General features: G+C 32.5%; 2 protein-coding genes and 1 long non-coding RNA gene across 5 annotated transcripts in view; 1 reads left to right on the top strand and 2 right to left on the bottom strand.

Annotated features, from left to right (window-relative positions):
- The window catches only part of LOC105347601 (inhibitor of nuclear factor kappa-B kinase subunit epsilon), a 384,423-nt gene that overhangs the window by 242,908 nt on the left and 124,351 nt on the right, over nucleotides 1–17,164 (top strand). The gene's annotated exons all lie outside the window — the stretch shown is intronic.
- Nucleotides 635–4,859, bottom strand: LOC105347599 (uncharacterized). Its single transcript, XM_034452444.2, has 6 exons — nucleotides 4,252–4,859; nucleotides 3,473–3,527; nucleotides 2,555–2,640; nucleotides 2,170–2,293; nucleotides 1,832–2,010; nucleotides 635–891 (listed from the first exon to the last, which is right to left on the bottom strand). Exons 1-4 carry the CDS (start codon nucleotides 4,546–4,548, stop codon nucleotides 2,204–2,206), a joined length of 528 nt encoding a protein of 175 aa, XP_034308335.2. The 5' UTR covers nucleotides 4,549–4,859; the 3' UTR covers nucleotides 635–891; nucleotides 1,832–2,010; nucleotides 2,170–2,203.
- Nucleotides 9,303–11,368, bottom strand: LOC136274802 (uncharacterized). The gene is made up of 3 exons (XR_010713219.1): nucleotides 11,229–11,368; nucleotides 9,681–9,859; nucleotides 9,303–9,581 (listed from the first exon to the last, which is right to left on the bottom strand). It is a non-coding gene; the product is annotated as an uncharacterized lncRNA (long non-coding RNA).

Below are 17,164 nucleotides of genomic sequence, written 5' to 3'. Positions count from 1 at the left end.
ATGCATGTACTTCTTTAACTTTAAAACTAGTAAACAGAGTACTCAGATTCTACAAAATTTGAACACGGATACAAATAAAAAAGAGATTATTATTACATAAAATACAGCGTATTAAATCACCAAAAAGGATTTTTGTTGTCTAAATGTACACAAAAAATCGTAAATATTTAACTCTTTTACGGATATAAATGAGAACTAGATTATTATTTTTTTCACAACATAGAGAGTATTAAATCAGCAAAAAAGCATTTTTCGTCTTAAAAAAGTACACAAATCCTTGATTAAGGTTTAACTCTTCTCTAGCACTGGCAGATATTCTCCCCGAATTCATATCTAATGCAAAAACAAAAGTTAAAGAAAAGAAGCATTTCTTTAAATTTATCTCTTCCATTATATGTTAATCAATGCCTTATTTGTACCCGAGATTATGTCAGTTTTATATGATTGTATGTCCTAATTTCAAACGTTGACATTATTTATCTCAAAAACATTAAAATTATCCTTAATTATTTACCATACTTGTCGAAATTATATGAGTACGAAAATAATATGGATATTTCGGAGATTTACCATGTAAGAATATAAGTAATAACAACTACTCTTTTTATGTATATAAACACTAATAAAAAAGCCATGCTGTCTTATGCCTTTATCTGGCTAAGGTGGGTTAACAATTCATTACGCATTATAATGCAGTAGAACATCTGTATCATTAAAAGAGTAAAGACACATCTCTGTGGATTTTCAAGACAAATAGAGATATTGACCAAAACGCAACAAAAACTTGTAAAGATGTCAGGCACTGTAAGGGCACGCAAACGGCCAAAGCTCTACGAAATCTATGCCAATATCTCCAGCGTAGTAAGCCCCTTGTTCTCCTGTGATTAAAACCTGTAAAAGAAAAGTATTAAGTACTATCTTATCTCAGATTATCTCTTAAGTTTGGGGTTTCGGTATTTCTGGGCCCTTTATTGGTGTTGCATTCAAATCGGAAGTAGCAAACCATATATTTCCAACTTTAGTGTACCATCCTTTTATATGTTGTTTACGTATAAGTATAAAAACATCTACATCTGTAGATTTTGGGCTGACATCACTATGTCTACCTGTCTGAATAAAAATATTTTACTTAAGGAATAAGGAATCATTCTTTAAGTATTATGAGATGATAATTTTGGTCGGGGTGTGATCAAATCCAGGGCTTTATGATAGATCTGCTCACGCCCCTACCGAAATTATCACCTCATAATATTCAAAGAATGATTCCTTATAACTTATATTTATATAATTTTAAACCGTCGTAGGATTAAATATTTAAATGCAAAATAAGCTAACCCCGCTGACGCCTCAATTTGGCGTATTTGAAATTATAAGTTATATAGTATAAAATTGATACGTATTGTTATCACAGGAAAAGACACTGGAAAATGTAAATGTAACTATTTAGTGCAGTTACTAGCTCTAGTTCCTTGATTAACGGTTACACGGTTCATATGAATCTTGGTCATTTTAAGTCATAGATTTCATTTATGAAAAAAAAGTGGTTTTTTATCTTCTTCTTTTTTTTTTTGCTTTGCTTGTTTTTTTTATTGGTTTTTTTTTGGGGGGGGGGGGGGTATTTTTTTTTGTATTTTTTTTTTTTTTTTTTCGTTTGATTTTTCTTTTTGATATGATTGTTTGTTTGTTTCTATTTTTAATTCTATTTATTTTTTTTTAGAGGGGGGAGGGGGTTATACTTATATACAAACAATAGTATTAATGTAGTAATGTTCTCAGTTGGTGCTTGTAGATGTATATAGAAAGGAGAAGTAAATAGATGTTGACAGATAACCTTTGTATTATGATCTAATTGAAGGTTTAGACCCGACAGTCTGTACCACGCGTTTCCTTGGTTACCCGTCATGGTCCAGTGGTTATTAGGGGTATCAGTGCCATTTTGCGTTGAAATTAACAAACTGTTCATATAGCTGCCATACATATGATAGTAAAGCGAAAGGCAGTATGTTTTATCTGTTTGAAAAAAAAAAGAGAAACGAAAAAAACCAGGAATTAAATTTTGTTTCCATAAGTATCAAATTCGTTTTATTTTTTTGATACGAGAATTGAAGTTTCATAAATACAATGTTAGTTGTTTTCCGTATTCTTGATAAATTATTTCAGTCAATTCACCTTCAAAGTGTTCGATGCTTTCGAGAATGCCTGTTTATCCCGCGTAATATGCTGACTGGAGATACTTGTAATAACTCCCAAACTTTGCTGACGACGGGCCAGTATTAGAATACGGAGTTGTTCCCTAAGAATCACCAATATAATTCATCAAGCATTCAATTTGTAAAGTCTGTAAGCACTATATAATTATCTATAATGAATTAAAAGGTTAATAATTTTTAAAAAATTATCATTTCTCAAAACAAAGACTAGCTATGAGCAACATTGCTATAAATAGAACAACTGAAAAAGTAAACGGATCAAATCGTGATATCTAGTGGTTTTGTTAACATTCTGAATAAACAAAATTTTTTAATAATAATTTTTGAAAAAAAAAATGTACAACCGTGTGCCGTGTCCAATCAGCATTGTCTGCATGTGATTCCGAGAGAAAGCACGATGTTTCAGTCACCAATTCAAAATCACAGTAATCTACAATAACATGTTAATGATACATACAATAACTACCACTATTTTATGTATCATTGCTAAAATATATATTTGTGTACAGTATGTACTGACAATAGGTTTAATAAATAACAGCACTGTCGTTCGTTCTTTTCAAAACTTGGTGTGTCCCAATGCTAAACACTAACTATTTTGTAATAATGGTATATTGTAAATCGAATGTTTGCAATCCTTAGCTTTCGGCATATACCATTTGACAAAAAGTTTGAACATATTCATTATTCAGTTCAAATATATGAATAAGTTTCAAAATACATGTAATAAAACCGAAAAAAATATCATAGCTTTGATCTGCTAGAAAGACATCACTTACAATGACGAACGCATCTCTCTGTTTGTCTGATACATAAAAAACTACCACTATTTTATATATCATTGCTAAATTATCTATTTGTGTACAGTATGTACTGACAATGATTTTAATAGATGAAAGCACTGTCGTTCGTTCTTTTCAAAACTTGGTGTGTCACATTGCTTAACACTTTGTATTTTGTAATAATGGTACAGCAAAACTCGGTTATTACGAAGTCACTGGGACCTAAGAAATAGCTGGGGATCCAAGATGACTTCGTTATATCCGTGAATTCGCAATATCCGTGTTCGTACTAAACGAGTTTTACTGTAAATGTATATTGTAATTCGATTATTCGCAATCTTTAGTTTTCAGCATATACCATTTGACAAAAAGTTTAAACATATTCATTAATTAGTTTAAATATATGTGTGAGGTTTAAAATGCATGTAATAAAAAGAACGCAATGTCATAGCTATGAGCCGCTAGAAAGACATTACTTACAATGACGAACGCATCTCTCTGTTTGTCTGTCATAATAATAACCAGCATCACAGTCCTAAAAGACAAAAATTTAAGTTCAAATTACATCAACTTATACAAGCGGAACCGCTATTAAAATATGGTGTTTTATATAACATTATGAACATGGTAAAACAAATATGTAACTAAACATGTATTTAGGTGTTTATGTGCTAGAAACTCAAAAGAATCCATAGACAAGTTAACAAGAGTATGTATATATCTTTCTAATTTTTTTATGTTGTAATAGAAAAAAGTAATAAATTACACTCATTTATTCTAAAAAAGAAAATGGAATTATAGAAAAACCGGGCAATAAATTAATAAATCATATATTGCACCAAGGAATGTTTACCATTCTGTATTGCATCTAGTAATTTGTTGCTCCAATTGATAAACATAATATTACATCGGAAATTAAATGAAAATATATGTATATTAACATCATACATTAAATCTTTACTTATAATGGCAAAAAGGTATGTCAACAAATATATCCATATAATTGATATTTGCATTTACAACTTGTATTATCACCGCTAATTAACTAATATTTGTCTACTGTGGTTGAATTCATTTCTTAGAATCGTGTTAACAAACTTTTAGATTTTCAACTAGTTTATACACAATTTAACTTTCTTAAAATATTTGTCAAAGAAAAAATATACAGATTAATATTAATATGATTAATTAAGTGCGATACTTTTCAGAGTGAACACGATGCCGGAATTGAACAAGAGTGCCCCAAACCTAGGTCTTACGATTTGATGGCGTTCGCACACATTCCCAGATCCACTGTCTGTATATACCGGAAGCCATCCTCTTATGGTTCGGCATTCGCCATTGCAAATGTCGAAAGCATTGCACCGAATGTCCTTCATACACCTTGGGGCACAGATGCCGAACAGCTCCGTCCTTGAAGCGGCCGAGTAGTTAGATATCACCTGTATGGACTCAGTCGGCGACACTTCCTGTGCGAGTTCAAATAGAACACAACTTCCAGAGCAACGTGTTGAACTGACCCAGAGGGTCAGATAAACCAAAACTGTACAGAACATTTAACCTCCGTTGTCCTGAATTCTCTTTCTTGTGAGTTGGACCAGGTTGTACTTTGTTAACTAGTTACTTTACATTTAGGCCACTCCAAGTTTTTGTCTGATTTTCCGTCCGATTTAAACTTAAATTTATTGTTAATTATCTCTTACATTTTGTACAACTAGATGAATTTTTAGTTCCTATTCAGTACAAACGCTCAGATATAATGATAACTGGTCGGAATATTTAGACTGCAGATTGATATTGAAAATGTTTGATACTAATCCTAGGAACCTTTTTCTCTACATTTGCAAACATCAATCGGAAATTAGATAGCCATAGATTGTTTACCTAAAACGATAGGTCTACTTTATTCCGTGTGTCGTGTATATCAAGGGTCTTCTGGGGGACCAAAAAAGGACATAATTCCATCTGATCATCTAATCCAGTACCAGTGGGGTTCCAATCATGCTATCTTCGTATTATAATACCAATTTTGATCAGATGATTTGACCTTTTTATTTCGTTTGCGATTATATTGGGTGTTCGTTTGCATGTAGCTTTATACAGTAGAAAGATAAGTATCATGTAATGAAATATACATTACAATTGAGACGACAGGGAATGCATAGTTCTGTATTTGGTTTCATAAAGTCAGATTTTTTCCTAAAAGAACGGCTTTATGTTTTTTCTACGAAACTATATTTTGTTGCATTAATCTTCATAAGTATATTGAATTTATAATTGAAAATACCCACGCATTTAAAAGGTCACACTATTTCATCGCTAACACTTCTTCACTTCGGTATGTAGGCTTAAAGAGCTATATTAGCAAGAGCTCATACTCGTTGGGGATGAAATTTCTTTGTTCATAAAAACAAGCTGCCATACATTAGGTATCTTCTTTATAAAAGAAGCTCATATGTGTTCATAGACCGTCAAAATCGGTTTTCTCCAATCCACGACTTATTATGTAAAAAGTTCACTACAAATTAAATAGATATAGCTTGAGTAAATACATCACCAGTTTTCGGTTTTACTGTTGGTATTTCTTAAAAACGAGAAAAAGTAAAAGCATCCCCAAATCTTCAAACATGTTCATGTAAGCCTTCAGACTTTGTTATCTTCTGGCGATGATACACAACTCGAAGTCCAGTACTTCTTTGACCAATAGTTTATTAACAATCGTGATCGTATAGTTAGAATTACATCAACTAAAAGCAGCCCAAATCAAGTGTCTCAGAATCTCTATAAGCGGAATCTCTCTATAAGCGGAATCTATCTGCCCAACATCATTTTACATAGGTATATATAACATTTTACAGATGATGGACAGTTTTGACTTGTTCGGCCCATTTACGACGATCATTAGTGAACATTTAGTGTTCAAAATTAAGATTAATATTTATTCCTAAATAAAGTAACAGAACCGTCAAAACTGCCAATCAAAGAGTCTGGATGCAGGAGTCCTGGGTCTCGGAGTCCCCCATCTAGTATGAGGCATCACTTACTCATGATACGTTCATTCATTCATGGCATAAAAGGTTACAAAGGTTAATATATAGAATACACAATACATGAGTCAATATAGAGTACCAGAGCTGTCGTTGCAGATACAGAATCGCCAAATATGACACTTGTTTTTAAACTCTCAATTTGGATATTATTAAGCCCGTATTATTCACCTGGTTTCATAACATCATTTAGGAATACTACGCATTGCTACAAGAGTCACAGACTTCATTCTATTAATTATCATTAACACCATTCAATGCACAGTACCTAGGTACACTTAAATATCATAGAGACCATTATTTAATACTAGCAATTTAAGGTCATAGCATGGCTACCTGTTTACATATGTCGCAATTGGAACTTTCTCATGTGCCTAAATTTAGTATTTGTTTTGATTATACTTCTAAATTATGTGATACTTTAACATAATATGCTACTACCTTTCCATTACTTGTAATTATTAAAATCTAAATTACTGCAGCACAAATGACAAGGATTATGCTTTTCATTTTTCACTTGGTTGTTAACCTATTAAATCGCAAAGTGTTCAAGGAGCAGGTTCGCCCTTACCATATCTCAGATAACCCCATAGAAATAGTGTAAGGGGCTCTAATCTTGAGAATGAGAAGCTCAACTATTATTTGTTTTGAAAGAGAAAAAGCGGTTTACTCTAACTAGTCAACGCGCTAAGAGCAGCCCAAACAGTTATTTTCTTTCCATGCATTGGCTTCTCCAGGTAAAAGCTTGGTGTTTCTGTTCCCCAAATGCAGTAATTTCTCTTATTTACAAAAGCACTCAAACATCAGTGGGCTTCTCCGGAAAACAAACTTTTTTTTCACAATGTTTGGATGGTCTTGTATCCAGCTCTTGTTTGCTTGTGATGTCTGATTGTTTCAAATGCTGCATGCATGATTGACACAGCATGAAGTGTCTGTTTCAAATCAAAACGAAGCGTTCTGTATACACTTGTTTTGCTTTCTTACTAGTATGCGGTAAGCCGTTAGTTACTTTCTGAACTGACCTTCGTTGAGTATCTTCATTCACTTTTTTACCTTTCGGTGTCTGTCCAGTTTTTGGTCTCACTGTGTTTATCTTTCTTCCTTCATCTGTAGATCCTGTTTTCTTAAATCTTTTTACTAGACGCTATATCTGGGTTTTTAAAAGATTTTTTTCTGAATTAGGTACTTTTTTGCATCATTTCACGGTAGTGATTGGTGAACGATACTCATAATACAGCTTTCAACCCTTCAAAGTTCAATTCTTTGTTGAACAGATCCATATCAGCGTTTTATTATGACGTCATTTTTGACATCACTGCGTAACACAATTCCCGTATATTTTTAATTATTATTTCTTCTCTAGAGAATTATCATTTTTTTTTGTAACATGTGTGTTAAAAATTAACGATTTTACAGAGTGTTTTTTTATTTTAGTACTAACACTTCTTCACTACTACACTTATAACGTTATTTATTAATTTGCTGTTACTTTTTTATTACGCTAGTATATGTAATTACTTTGTAACCTTATGTCGAAGCCCGAAAATGCCCATCACTTAATATCAGCAAGACATTCACACATAAATACACTTATTGGGTAAATTGGAGGTGATTTCCACCGACAAGTTGTAAGCAATGTACATCGGTTTCTGTTGATTTTGCAAAAAAGGTTGTTTTTTTTTAAGCGGGTCTGTTTCAAATTCAAGCATGATTTTAAAAATGAGTCGTTCGTTTTGCATTAACGTCTTTTTTTACCCTCTCTACCACCCATATAGTACCATTTTCGCCGCCCATAAAGTTATATTTCCGCCGCCCATATTGTACCATTTTCGCCGCCCATATAGTACTACATTGTTAAAAAGTACCGTACTGTAAAAGTACTGTTATAGCATCGTTCTGGTTCATCCTTTACGGTATTTAACCCATGTACATTTCAGGGTGGTTTTAGCTTCAAGTTTAACCTACCATTCTACATATAAAAATGAAATTTGCTGGCCTTCTCAAAAAGGTGTTATTTAGGTCAAAATGGCATACAGCTTCATTTCATTTTCTCCTTGAACTTTCTTAATGGGCAAAGGCGTTAGAAAAACAATCGTAATTCGGTCTAGCGAAGTTTTAAATCATATGTAAAAAATTCTGATCTTGAAGAAATGTGCACCGAGCAGGCGCTATTGACGTCAAAATAGTTATCAAATATAGCTGATAGTCCTATTTTTACCTTAAATTTTAAGCTCTTTAAAATGGGGCAATAAGACAATTTAAATTGAAACAAAAAGAAAAAAACCCACTACCCCCTCACTGAAAAAGTAATCTCCTTTGTTTTGTTTTATTTTGCTGTACATATATTTTTTATTTATTTAAACATTACCCTCTGTTAATGATTTTATTATTTCTCCCTCTCCTTAAAAATTCGAGAAGTTAATTTGTACACTACATGGGCTGATTTCTGTGATATGCCGTGGAGATATATGGTTTTAGCATACGATGTAATGCGCGGAATGCGACCAAATGCTTACAAAGTTCTGGAGGGATATATGTTTCTCGACAACGAAAGTTGATGCTTTCAGGCTTTAAAGACGTCTTACAATCTCTCAAAAGCAACTGTTTATTTCCGAATAATTCACACCATTTTCATAAAGGACAACAATTTGCATTAAAGCTGCATTAATTTTTTGAACATATCATTATATTGTCTATTTACCCAAATGAACCCAAAAGAACCAAAGTAAATTTTACGACCTTTTTTGTAAGTGATAATTGGTTTTGTCGTTTTAAAAAATCTTAAACCGATTATTTCCAAACCCATTTAGCACATAAAGAATATGGGATGCGGCTAGAAGACTTGTATTGCTTATGCAATACTCTCAGAATGCTTGTTCATATGAGGAGTGTAACGTGTAGCAGAGCAGATAGACAGATGGTCATTTATATTTTATTTATTTCGAGGTTCAAAATGATAGAAAAAAAGCTACAAATCGAAATTACTGAATTCAAGTTACAACATATACAACTGGTGACGATAACGTAACATCGTTGCGTTATTTTATCTCAAATAACGTTTTTGTTATAAGGTACTTTAACTATGCAAATTAGATCCAACGGTTATGATATGAAGGTACATGTAATATTTATTTGACTGCAAAAAATACAAAGAAGTAAACAAAACTTGAAATCAAAATAATGACTTACATGTAAATGAATTGATTATTAAATTGCAATGAAACATATGATCCAACTGGACGTTTAATTTTTGATAAAAAGTTTACGAAATACTAAACAAGTCAAAAAACCAATGAAATATCTGATAAATCTTTACTAAGCCAACTCACTCCAAATGCGCAAAAGAACAATTGGTTATTCGAAATTTAAAATGTTTATTTTACAAATCAAATAATAAAAATGAGTAAAATAAATCAAAAGCGCATATAAGATAAGTTTGGTCACTCTGTTACTTTCTAAGGACATGCCAACGGCAACAACTCGATGGAATCAATTGCAATGTCCCCCTCATAGTAAGCCCCCTTTGTTGCTTCGATGATGATCTAAAAAAAAATGATGAAAAACAAAGATCTTAAACAGCGATTCACTCAATATAAGGAATATTTATCGAAAAGTAAACAAGTTTGAAACTATCTCTTTACTTTTGTTTGGGAGTCCAAAGGAAGGTTGACCCCTGACAAATGATGCCAGACATCACCTTGGTTACCAGACAATTTCCAGCGGTCTATGGCGGTGTTGTTCCCTTTCTGAGTTCTGATGGTGAGAGTGTTTATGTAGCCTCCGTACATGTGGTAGTACATCGTGAGGCAGTAGGTTATATCTGGAATACGACCAAGTATAGGAATTATTTAATTTTCAACAAACACAAGAAGACGTTTAGAAATGAATTTCATGCATGGAATCGAAAACATGTGTGGTTTAGGGTTCTCACCCGTCGCGTTTTTAGTTCATTGCGCACACGATCATTATATCTAAAATAAGTTAGATTATTGTTATCTATTCAGTACAGAAAGATTGGCTATTTCATTATTACACAACATTCAATCAAAATCAATAAAAAAGGTTTTTCTGTTGAAGTATTTTAAAGAAAAGTGGCAAAATCAAGTGATTTTAAAAAATGTCAATATCATTTTCATTTGATTAACATGTTTTAACATTTATTAGGTTTGAAACACTATTCGTAGGTCCTGTTTAATATTTAAAAGTTAAATCTAGAAAGTTTGATATTGACGTTCAGTATAAACTAATTCAAACATTAGGAACAAATCTGAATTTATTTAAGTAAATTGTTGAAAAAAAAAGTACTTTTGAAAGCATTTGAATGAAAATCGACATTATTGACCTCCATGTATTATCATACCAAAATATTACCGAATGCAAATCTAGACAAACTTCTTTAATTTTATAAAGTTCTTGATTTCCAAAAAGTTTTTTTTTTTTTTAATTCTTAATCATATTGTAGTTATTAATATATCTATTTTGCTACATTAAAAATACTGACAACAATGTCAATCGGGATGAAATTGCATTTTACGTGCAAAATAGGTGAAATCAACTGCGCCATTACTGAGGGCCATATACATGTACAATGAACATTATAAATATTATCATTGTTTTGGTATTTTTGAAGTATGTTTTGTCTACTGATTTCAGTGATATTCTTCTCGGGAAAATTTTGATACAAATTGAGGTGTGGAATACCTGAATTACATATGATGTTTCTACATATGACAATCTAAAATGTCAAAGAAATTAAATCAGAGAAATTTTTTTTAGATGATATCTTGTGTACTCCTTTTATTGATGCCATTTTTTGTTCGAGTAAGTGTGAGTTGTTTTTTTGTTTTGTTTTTTTTTTTGGGGGGGGGTGTTTTGTTGTTGTTGTTGTTGTTTGTTTTTTTTTTACAAATTTGTGCATTTTATACATCCCAATGATAATCTTTGTTTCCATATTCAGTAATATAATTGATATTTGAAATAATCACTTTGAATATTTAAAAACAACATTTGATGAAATTTGGTGGAATATACAGGCAAAAAAAGTCAAATATCAAATGGGGGAAAATTGCAGTTTAATGAGTCTTAGCACTTATCTTCCTTCTTTACTCATTATTTAAAAAGTCTTTTTTGATAAAAAAAAAATAATCTTATTGAATTAAATCCAAAAACGTAAAATAATGACGATGCACCTGAAAATTTGATGAAACTTTCGAGAATCGCCGTTTGACCAGATATGAAAGTAGGATAACCTTCTCCTCTTGATGTTTCAATGTATTTGTAGTATGATCCATTAACAGCAGAGAAAGGACCTGTCTTGAGGGATGGTGTAGAATTCTAAAATAAAAATTTTAAATATGAAATTCATCTCAAAGGTTTCGAAACTCACAAATATTCTCATATATTCCTAGATGTGACAATACATTTATATGCATTAAAAGAAGCCTTCTTGTTTTAACATCATATCCAAGGATCTAAGATGCATCAAATAATTCATAATGATGCATCCTATATCCTAGGATATGATGTCTAAAAAATGCTTCTTTTATGCACCCTTACTATATTAGGCCTTAATAAAATTGTACAAAGGAATATAAATAATTGTTTAAAGTGACAAAAGATTACTGTGACCTTGATATAATGATTTTTAAGAAGATTTTTTATACATTTTCCCTACAAACGTCTATATTTAACTCATATTGGAGTCCCAGTATTGATGCAGGGGACACAGTTTTAAGAAGGAATCTACAAGATTGTTTTGCTTGCATAATAATATCAAATTCTTGCATTGTAGTTCTGCAATGATCGTTACCTTCATAACTAGCATAAATCATTTTATTATACCCGCACTTTCTAAAGAAAATTCGGGTATATTGTTGTTACCCTGTTCCGTCCGTCCGTCCGTCTGTCCGTCTGTCCGTCCGTCCATCCGTCCGTCTGTCACGTTTTACTTTCTCAAACTGCTCTTACATCTTATAAACCAGCAAACTAAACTCTTGGAGTTTGATTTGGGGTATCATGTTGTTTTGTAAAAAGGTTTCAAAAATTCTCTGTTAGTCCTGGGGGTCAAATAATTAGTAAAAAATGACGTTTTTTCACAAAAAACCATCTTCCTCGAACTCCTCCTACATTTTCAAAAGTAGACAAATCATCTTTTGGAATATGTTTTAGGGTATCCTTTAGATGCGCAATAAGGTTTCGGAATTTTCAATTTTGTCCTGGGGGTCATTTAATGGCTGAAAAATGACGTTTTTTCACAAAAAAACTGGTTTCAAAAACTTTTTTTTTGGCAGTAGCCAAATGATCTTCTAGAATATGATTGGGGGTGTCATATTGAGGCGTGATCAGGTTCCAGAATTTTTTTTTATTAAGGGGATCAGTGGGCAACAAAAAATGACGTTTTTTTGCAAAAAAAATATGGTTCCCAGAACTCCTCTTACAACTTTTGGAGTAGCTACGTCATCTCTTGGGATATAATTGGGGCTGTCCTATAGATGTGCAATAAGGTTTTAAAAATTTAAATTTCATCCAGGGAGTCAAATAGTAGCAGAAAATTGATGTTTATCACTAAAAAAAAAAACATAGATCCAAGAGCTCCTCTTATGATTTAATGGATAGACAATCATATCTTGGGATATGATAGGAACTGTTCTATAGATGTGCAGTAAAGTTTTAAAAATTTAAATTTTATCCAGGGAGTCAAAAAGTAGCAGAAAATTGACGTTTATCACTTCAAAAAAAACATAGATCCTTAAGAACTCCTTTTATGATTTAATGGATAGACACATCATATCTTGGGATATGATAGGAACTGTTCCATAGATGTGCATTACGGTTTTGAAAAATTAAATTTAACCCTGAGGCCCATTACCTACCGGTAGATACCTTTTGATGCCCTTTAAGGATCAAGAATATATATGGTTAAGGGGTGGGGATCTCAACCGTTTTCAAGATATTCGTGCACTTCCTGTTCAAGGGGGGTCATGACCACCCCCGGGGCCCATGACCTACATACCATTTGATGCCCTTTGACACAAGGAACAAGAATATATATGGTTTAAGGGTGGGGATCTCAACTGTTTTGAAGATATTAAGGGACTTCCTGTTTGAAGGGGTCAGGACCACTCACAGGGTCTATGACCTACATAACATTTGATGCCCCTTTGACATCAGAAACATGAATATATATGGTTTAGGGGTCATGATTATAACAGTTTCTGAGATATATGGTAATTTCAAATTCCTGGGGGGTGGGGATGACCCCAGGGGTCAGATCTAATAAACCCTATATATTGCCAGTAACAGCCAATATATGATTATGAAAATCCTATATTATTATCTTTGTCCGTTTTCAAGTTACCATTTACAATAGAGTCTACGATTCTTCCTACAAGGTTCAATGTTAGACCCCACACCCTTTTGAAACCCCCCTCCCCCCCTCCCCCGAAAAGTGGTTGTCACACCCAAAATGAGAAAAATCAAACCAGGATGCACAACTAGATTTGCAGGCCTATCATATCCTAGAGTTTTGTACAATTATGTTCAGCCATCTCTGAGAAACAAGTTCAGAGCGGGAAAGAAGAAAAAGAAGATGAAGAATATAATACATGTATTAAGAACCGTACAAAAACAATAAGTCTCCAAACTTCATTCAGGAGACTTAATAATTAATAAAGATTAAATAAAGATAGGATCATCAAACATCAAGACCAGGTAATTTAAAGATGTTGACAATTTCTGATTCTAAGGGGGTCAGGATGACCCCTTAGGGTCATGACTTACATGCCATAATGATCTGATGTGCCTGCATGACCTAAGGAGGAATAATATCTTTGGATTAAGGTGGGGATCTCAATGGTTTTTATGATATTTGATAATTTCAGGAAGAGCACTTGGGATCATGACCTACATACCACCTTAAATGCCTTGAACAAAGAAACAATAATATAATATGTACTTGATATATGATTCAATTTAAGAACCCAGATATAGATCAATCATCTGTTTTGTAACACTTCCTATGTATATATACATGTACATGTATTAGTTTGTGTTTTGTTCTATACTATTCATGTTCATGACTGAATGGCTTAGTCTTATTTTAAATTACATTAAAAAATTGTCAAATATATGACTTGGAACCCCCACTCCCAAACAAACTCAAATATAAACTGTTCTCCCCCCCCCCCCCCTCCCTTGTCGAATGATCTATTAAAATCAAAATATAATTTGGGTGTCTAAAAACTTTTATAAACTGGTAAAAAATGTTATTCTTAAAAAAAATTACATTAATACTCCACATTCATCCACACCCCCCCCCAATCTAACCTGCTTATAAAGATTCAGTCTTCTTAATACATTCTTACATGTGTACAGTAGCAAATTTTAAATCATTTCTTGATTGATTTTTCTCTCGTGATTCACATCAACATTTTGAAAATTGCTTAATTCAATTTTTAAGATTTATAAACAAAATGTTACATGTATATGCATCACTGCCATGTGTATTCATCTATTTGGGGCAATTGTAAAGTCTCCTAAACAAAGCAGTGACATCATTAGGCTAGGAATTACCCACATGGATCAAACACTACTGTATAACATATGAATAACATAAAATACATTATTATTTTTAGTTCTAAAATGTCAGGGTGTCTCCAAGGGGGCATAATCTAACAATACAATTTTACGCGCAATGACACAAAGAGCAAAAATAAATGAAACCGTTTTGGGATGAGGATCTCAGAAGTTAACAAAATATACTGTGAATCATATCATTTCCTATTTCATAAAGGCGGGGGGTTAAAGACAACACACCTGGGGGTCATTAATGTTCTTTACACCAGTTGATGCATCATAATGACTTTAGAAGATATTTTGTATTTTCCTCTTTCGTGGGGTAAGAACAGTCCCATAAGGTCATGACCTACATTGTATTTGATGCATTATAATACATTAAGAAAGAAATACTCCTTCCTTCCTATTATAACTCATTAAAAAATATAAGTGTCTGCACTTACTTATATATGTAATACACAAATTTAATAAGAAATTGTTTATACAGGGTCAATATGGGGTCAACTCAACAGTGCATGCAGTATGACAAATGAAAAAAATAACTTTTGCAACTAAAATGACAGAAACTTTACAAATGCGATAGGATAGGTAACGATGATAAGCTTATTTAAATATTAAAAGATGATGATACAGTACGCAGCAATGTTAAGGCGTCCCGATGCTAAAATACCACTGGAAAACGATATTATTTGAATCATCGCAAAAATACTTTGACCGGGAGTATTTCTTAAAATATATGTTACATTTATTGACACCGATGTTAAACATTATATTTGATGCATTTTGTGACGTCATATGTTCTTTGTAATCACATGACGGGCGAATCCTAATATTGCAAATGATCTTTTAAAATCGCATCGGCGCAGGTGATTAATGACATTAAATCATACACATTTTTAAGAAAAATTCTTTGTTAAGTCATATACTTTGAAGTTCTTGCTCGGGAAAGAAATAGATATTTCGTTTATGAAAGATATTGTTGAAACATTCCAGAAAATCATCAAAATAATGCACAGTTTTACTAATCAAAAGCGATTTACAAAAAATTGGGGTTAATCCGTACGTTTCCGTAGCACGATTCACATTGTTACTTATATTCTCTACCAATTTTACGTAAAATATTCTAAAATTGTGTTGATCTTTCACCTGCGCCAAGCTGGTTTTACATGCATTAAAATTTCTTCTTTCAGTTGTTTACACGTAGCAGGGAGAGTCTCTAAACCACTAGTTTATGAATAGTCTTTTACTTATAACGAAGCTTTACAACTGCCGATTATTTGACACTGGTTTTTAATATGAATGAATTCTGTAAATCTAGCATTAACGGCAGCATCTATGTATAGGAAACATGCGGTATTATACTGATTTGATGAAATTCACTTTTAACGTTGAGATACATTCCCTGAGAACTATCGACAGGAATGCAGATCGTGACGTCAAAGTTAATTATGACGTCATATCGTATGAAGTACAGACAAGTGACTTTCTACACATCGATGTAAAATCCATCGGGAAGCCTTAGCATGCCCGCGTATGCTGTCAAAAGGAGATTACATTTAGAAAGTGAAACATGTGTATGTATGCTGGCAGGAATCCCATGCTGGCATCTCATTCTATTGTGCTACTGCTACTACATGTATTATGCTTACCTAAATTGGTCAACATCATAATTATAATCCAATTAAAACACAATAATGAATTCCTTTAGCTGATCTTAACTACCGTAATCCTTTTCTGCATACGGAAAACACAGACATGTATGTATGGGTGTTGCTAAAACGCGGAACGGAAAACGGAACGGAATGGAAAATATCATCACGTTTATCGCTTAAAAAAGGTATAGACTGGCCAGAAACGATTTACTTTGTATCTTTTATTTATATCTAATGAATGATTATCAACATGTTGCTATCTTATTAATATTCATATGAATGTCTATCAATTATAGCATTGTATTCATTCGGCTTTAATTGAGTACGAAACGTAAAAATCAAATGTATACGAATTGTGAAACATTAACATGATTAAACGAGCAAATTAGCTATAACTTTTTACTTATTTCTCTTATATGGTATTGCTGGCATATTAGCGTAACCTACGCAGTTAGTGTAAGCGTTTTATGCGTGTTTTGAGTATTTTTATATTATTTTCAAATATGATGTACGTGTATATACTTACATCAAAATTGAATTTTCGGTGTTCTAGACTATCTTTTATCATACAGACGATACAGTCTCATTGAGTTGGAAGAAAAAAACCGTAGGACTGACGACATTAAAAATTAAAATACAGTAAACATTAAAATACCCGGTAATTTGTGAAACTAGTAATTTGTGAAACTAGTATTTTTAGCAATGCAATTTTGTTTTCGTTTGCATTACAAAGCATGCAGTTGTTTATTCCAGCAGCTATATACATACGATCCGAACAGAGAGCTCTAGACGTTGCCTGGTTTGATTTTCCGATTATATATTGGGACTATAGTCTGTCGATCCCAAAATATTCATGCAGCACATTTGGACGATTTATAATGGAAATTGTTGACATCTTT

This window comes from Magallana gigas, chromosome 4, assembly GCF_963853765.1.
Source record: "Magallana gigas chromosome 4, xbMagGiga1.1, whole genome shotgun sequence".
NCBI classification, from domain to species: domain Eukaryota; kingdom Metazoa; phylum Mollusca; class Bivalvia; order Ostreida; family Ostreidae; genus Magallana; species Magallana gigas.
The sequence above is the reverse complement of the archived record's forward strand: the minus strand, read 5'-3'. Positions and strand labels throughout refer to the sequence as shown.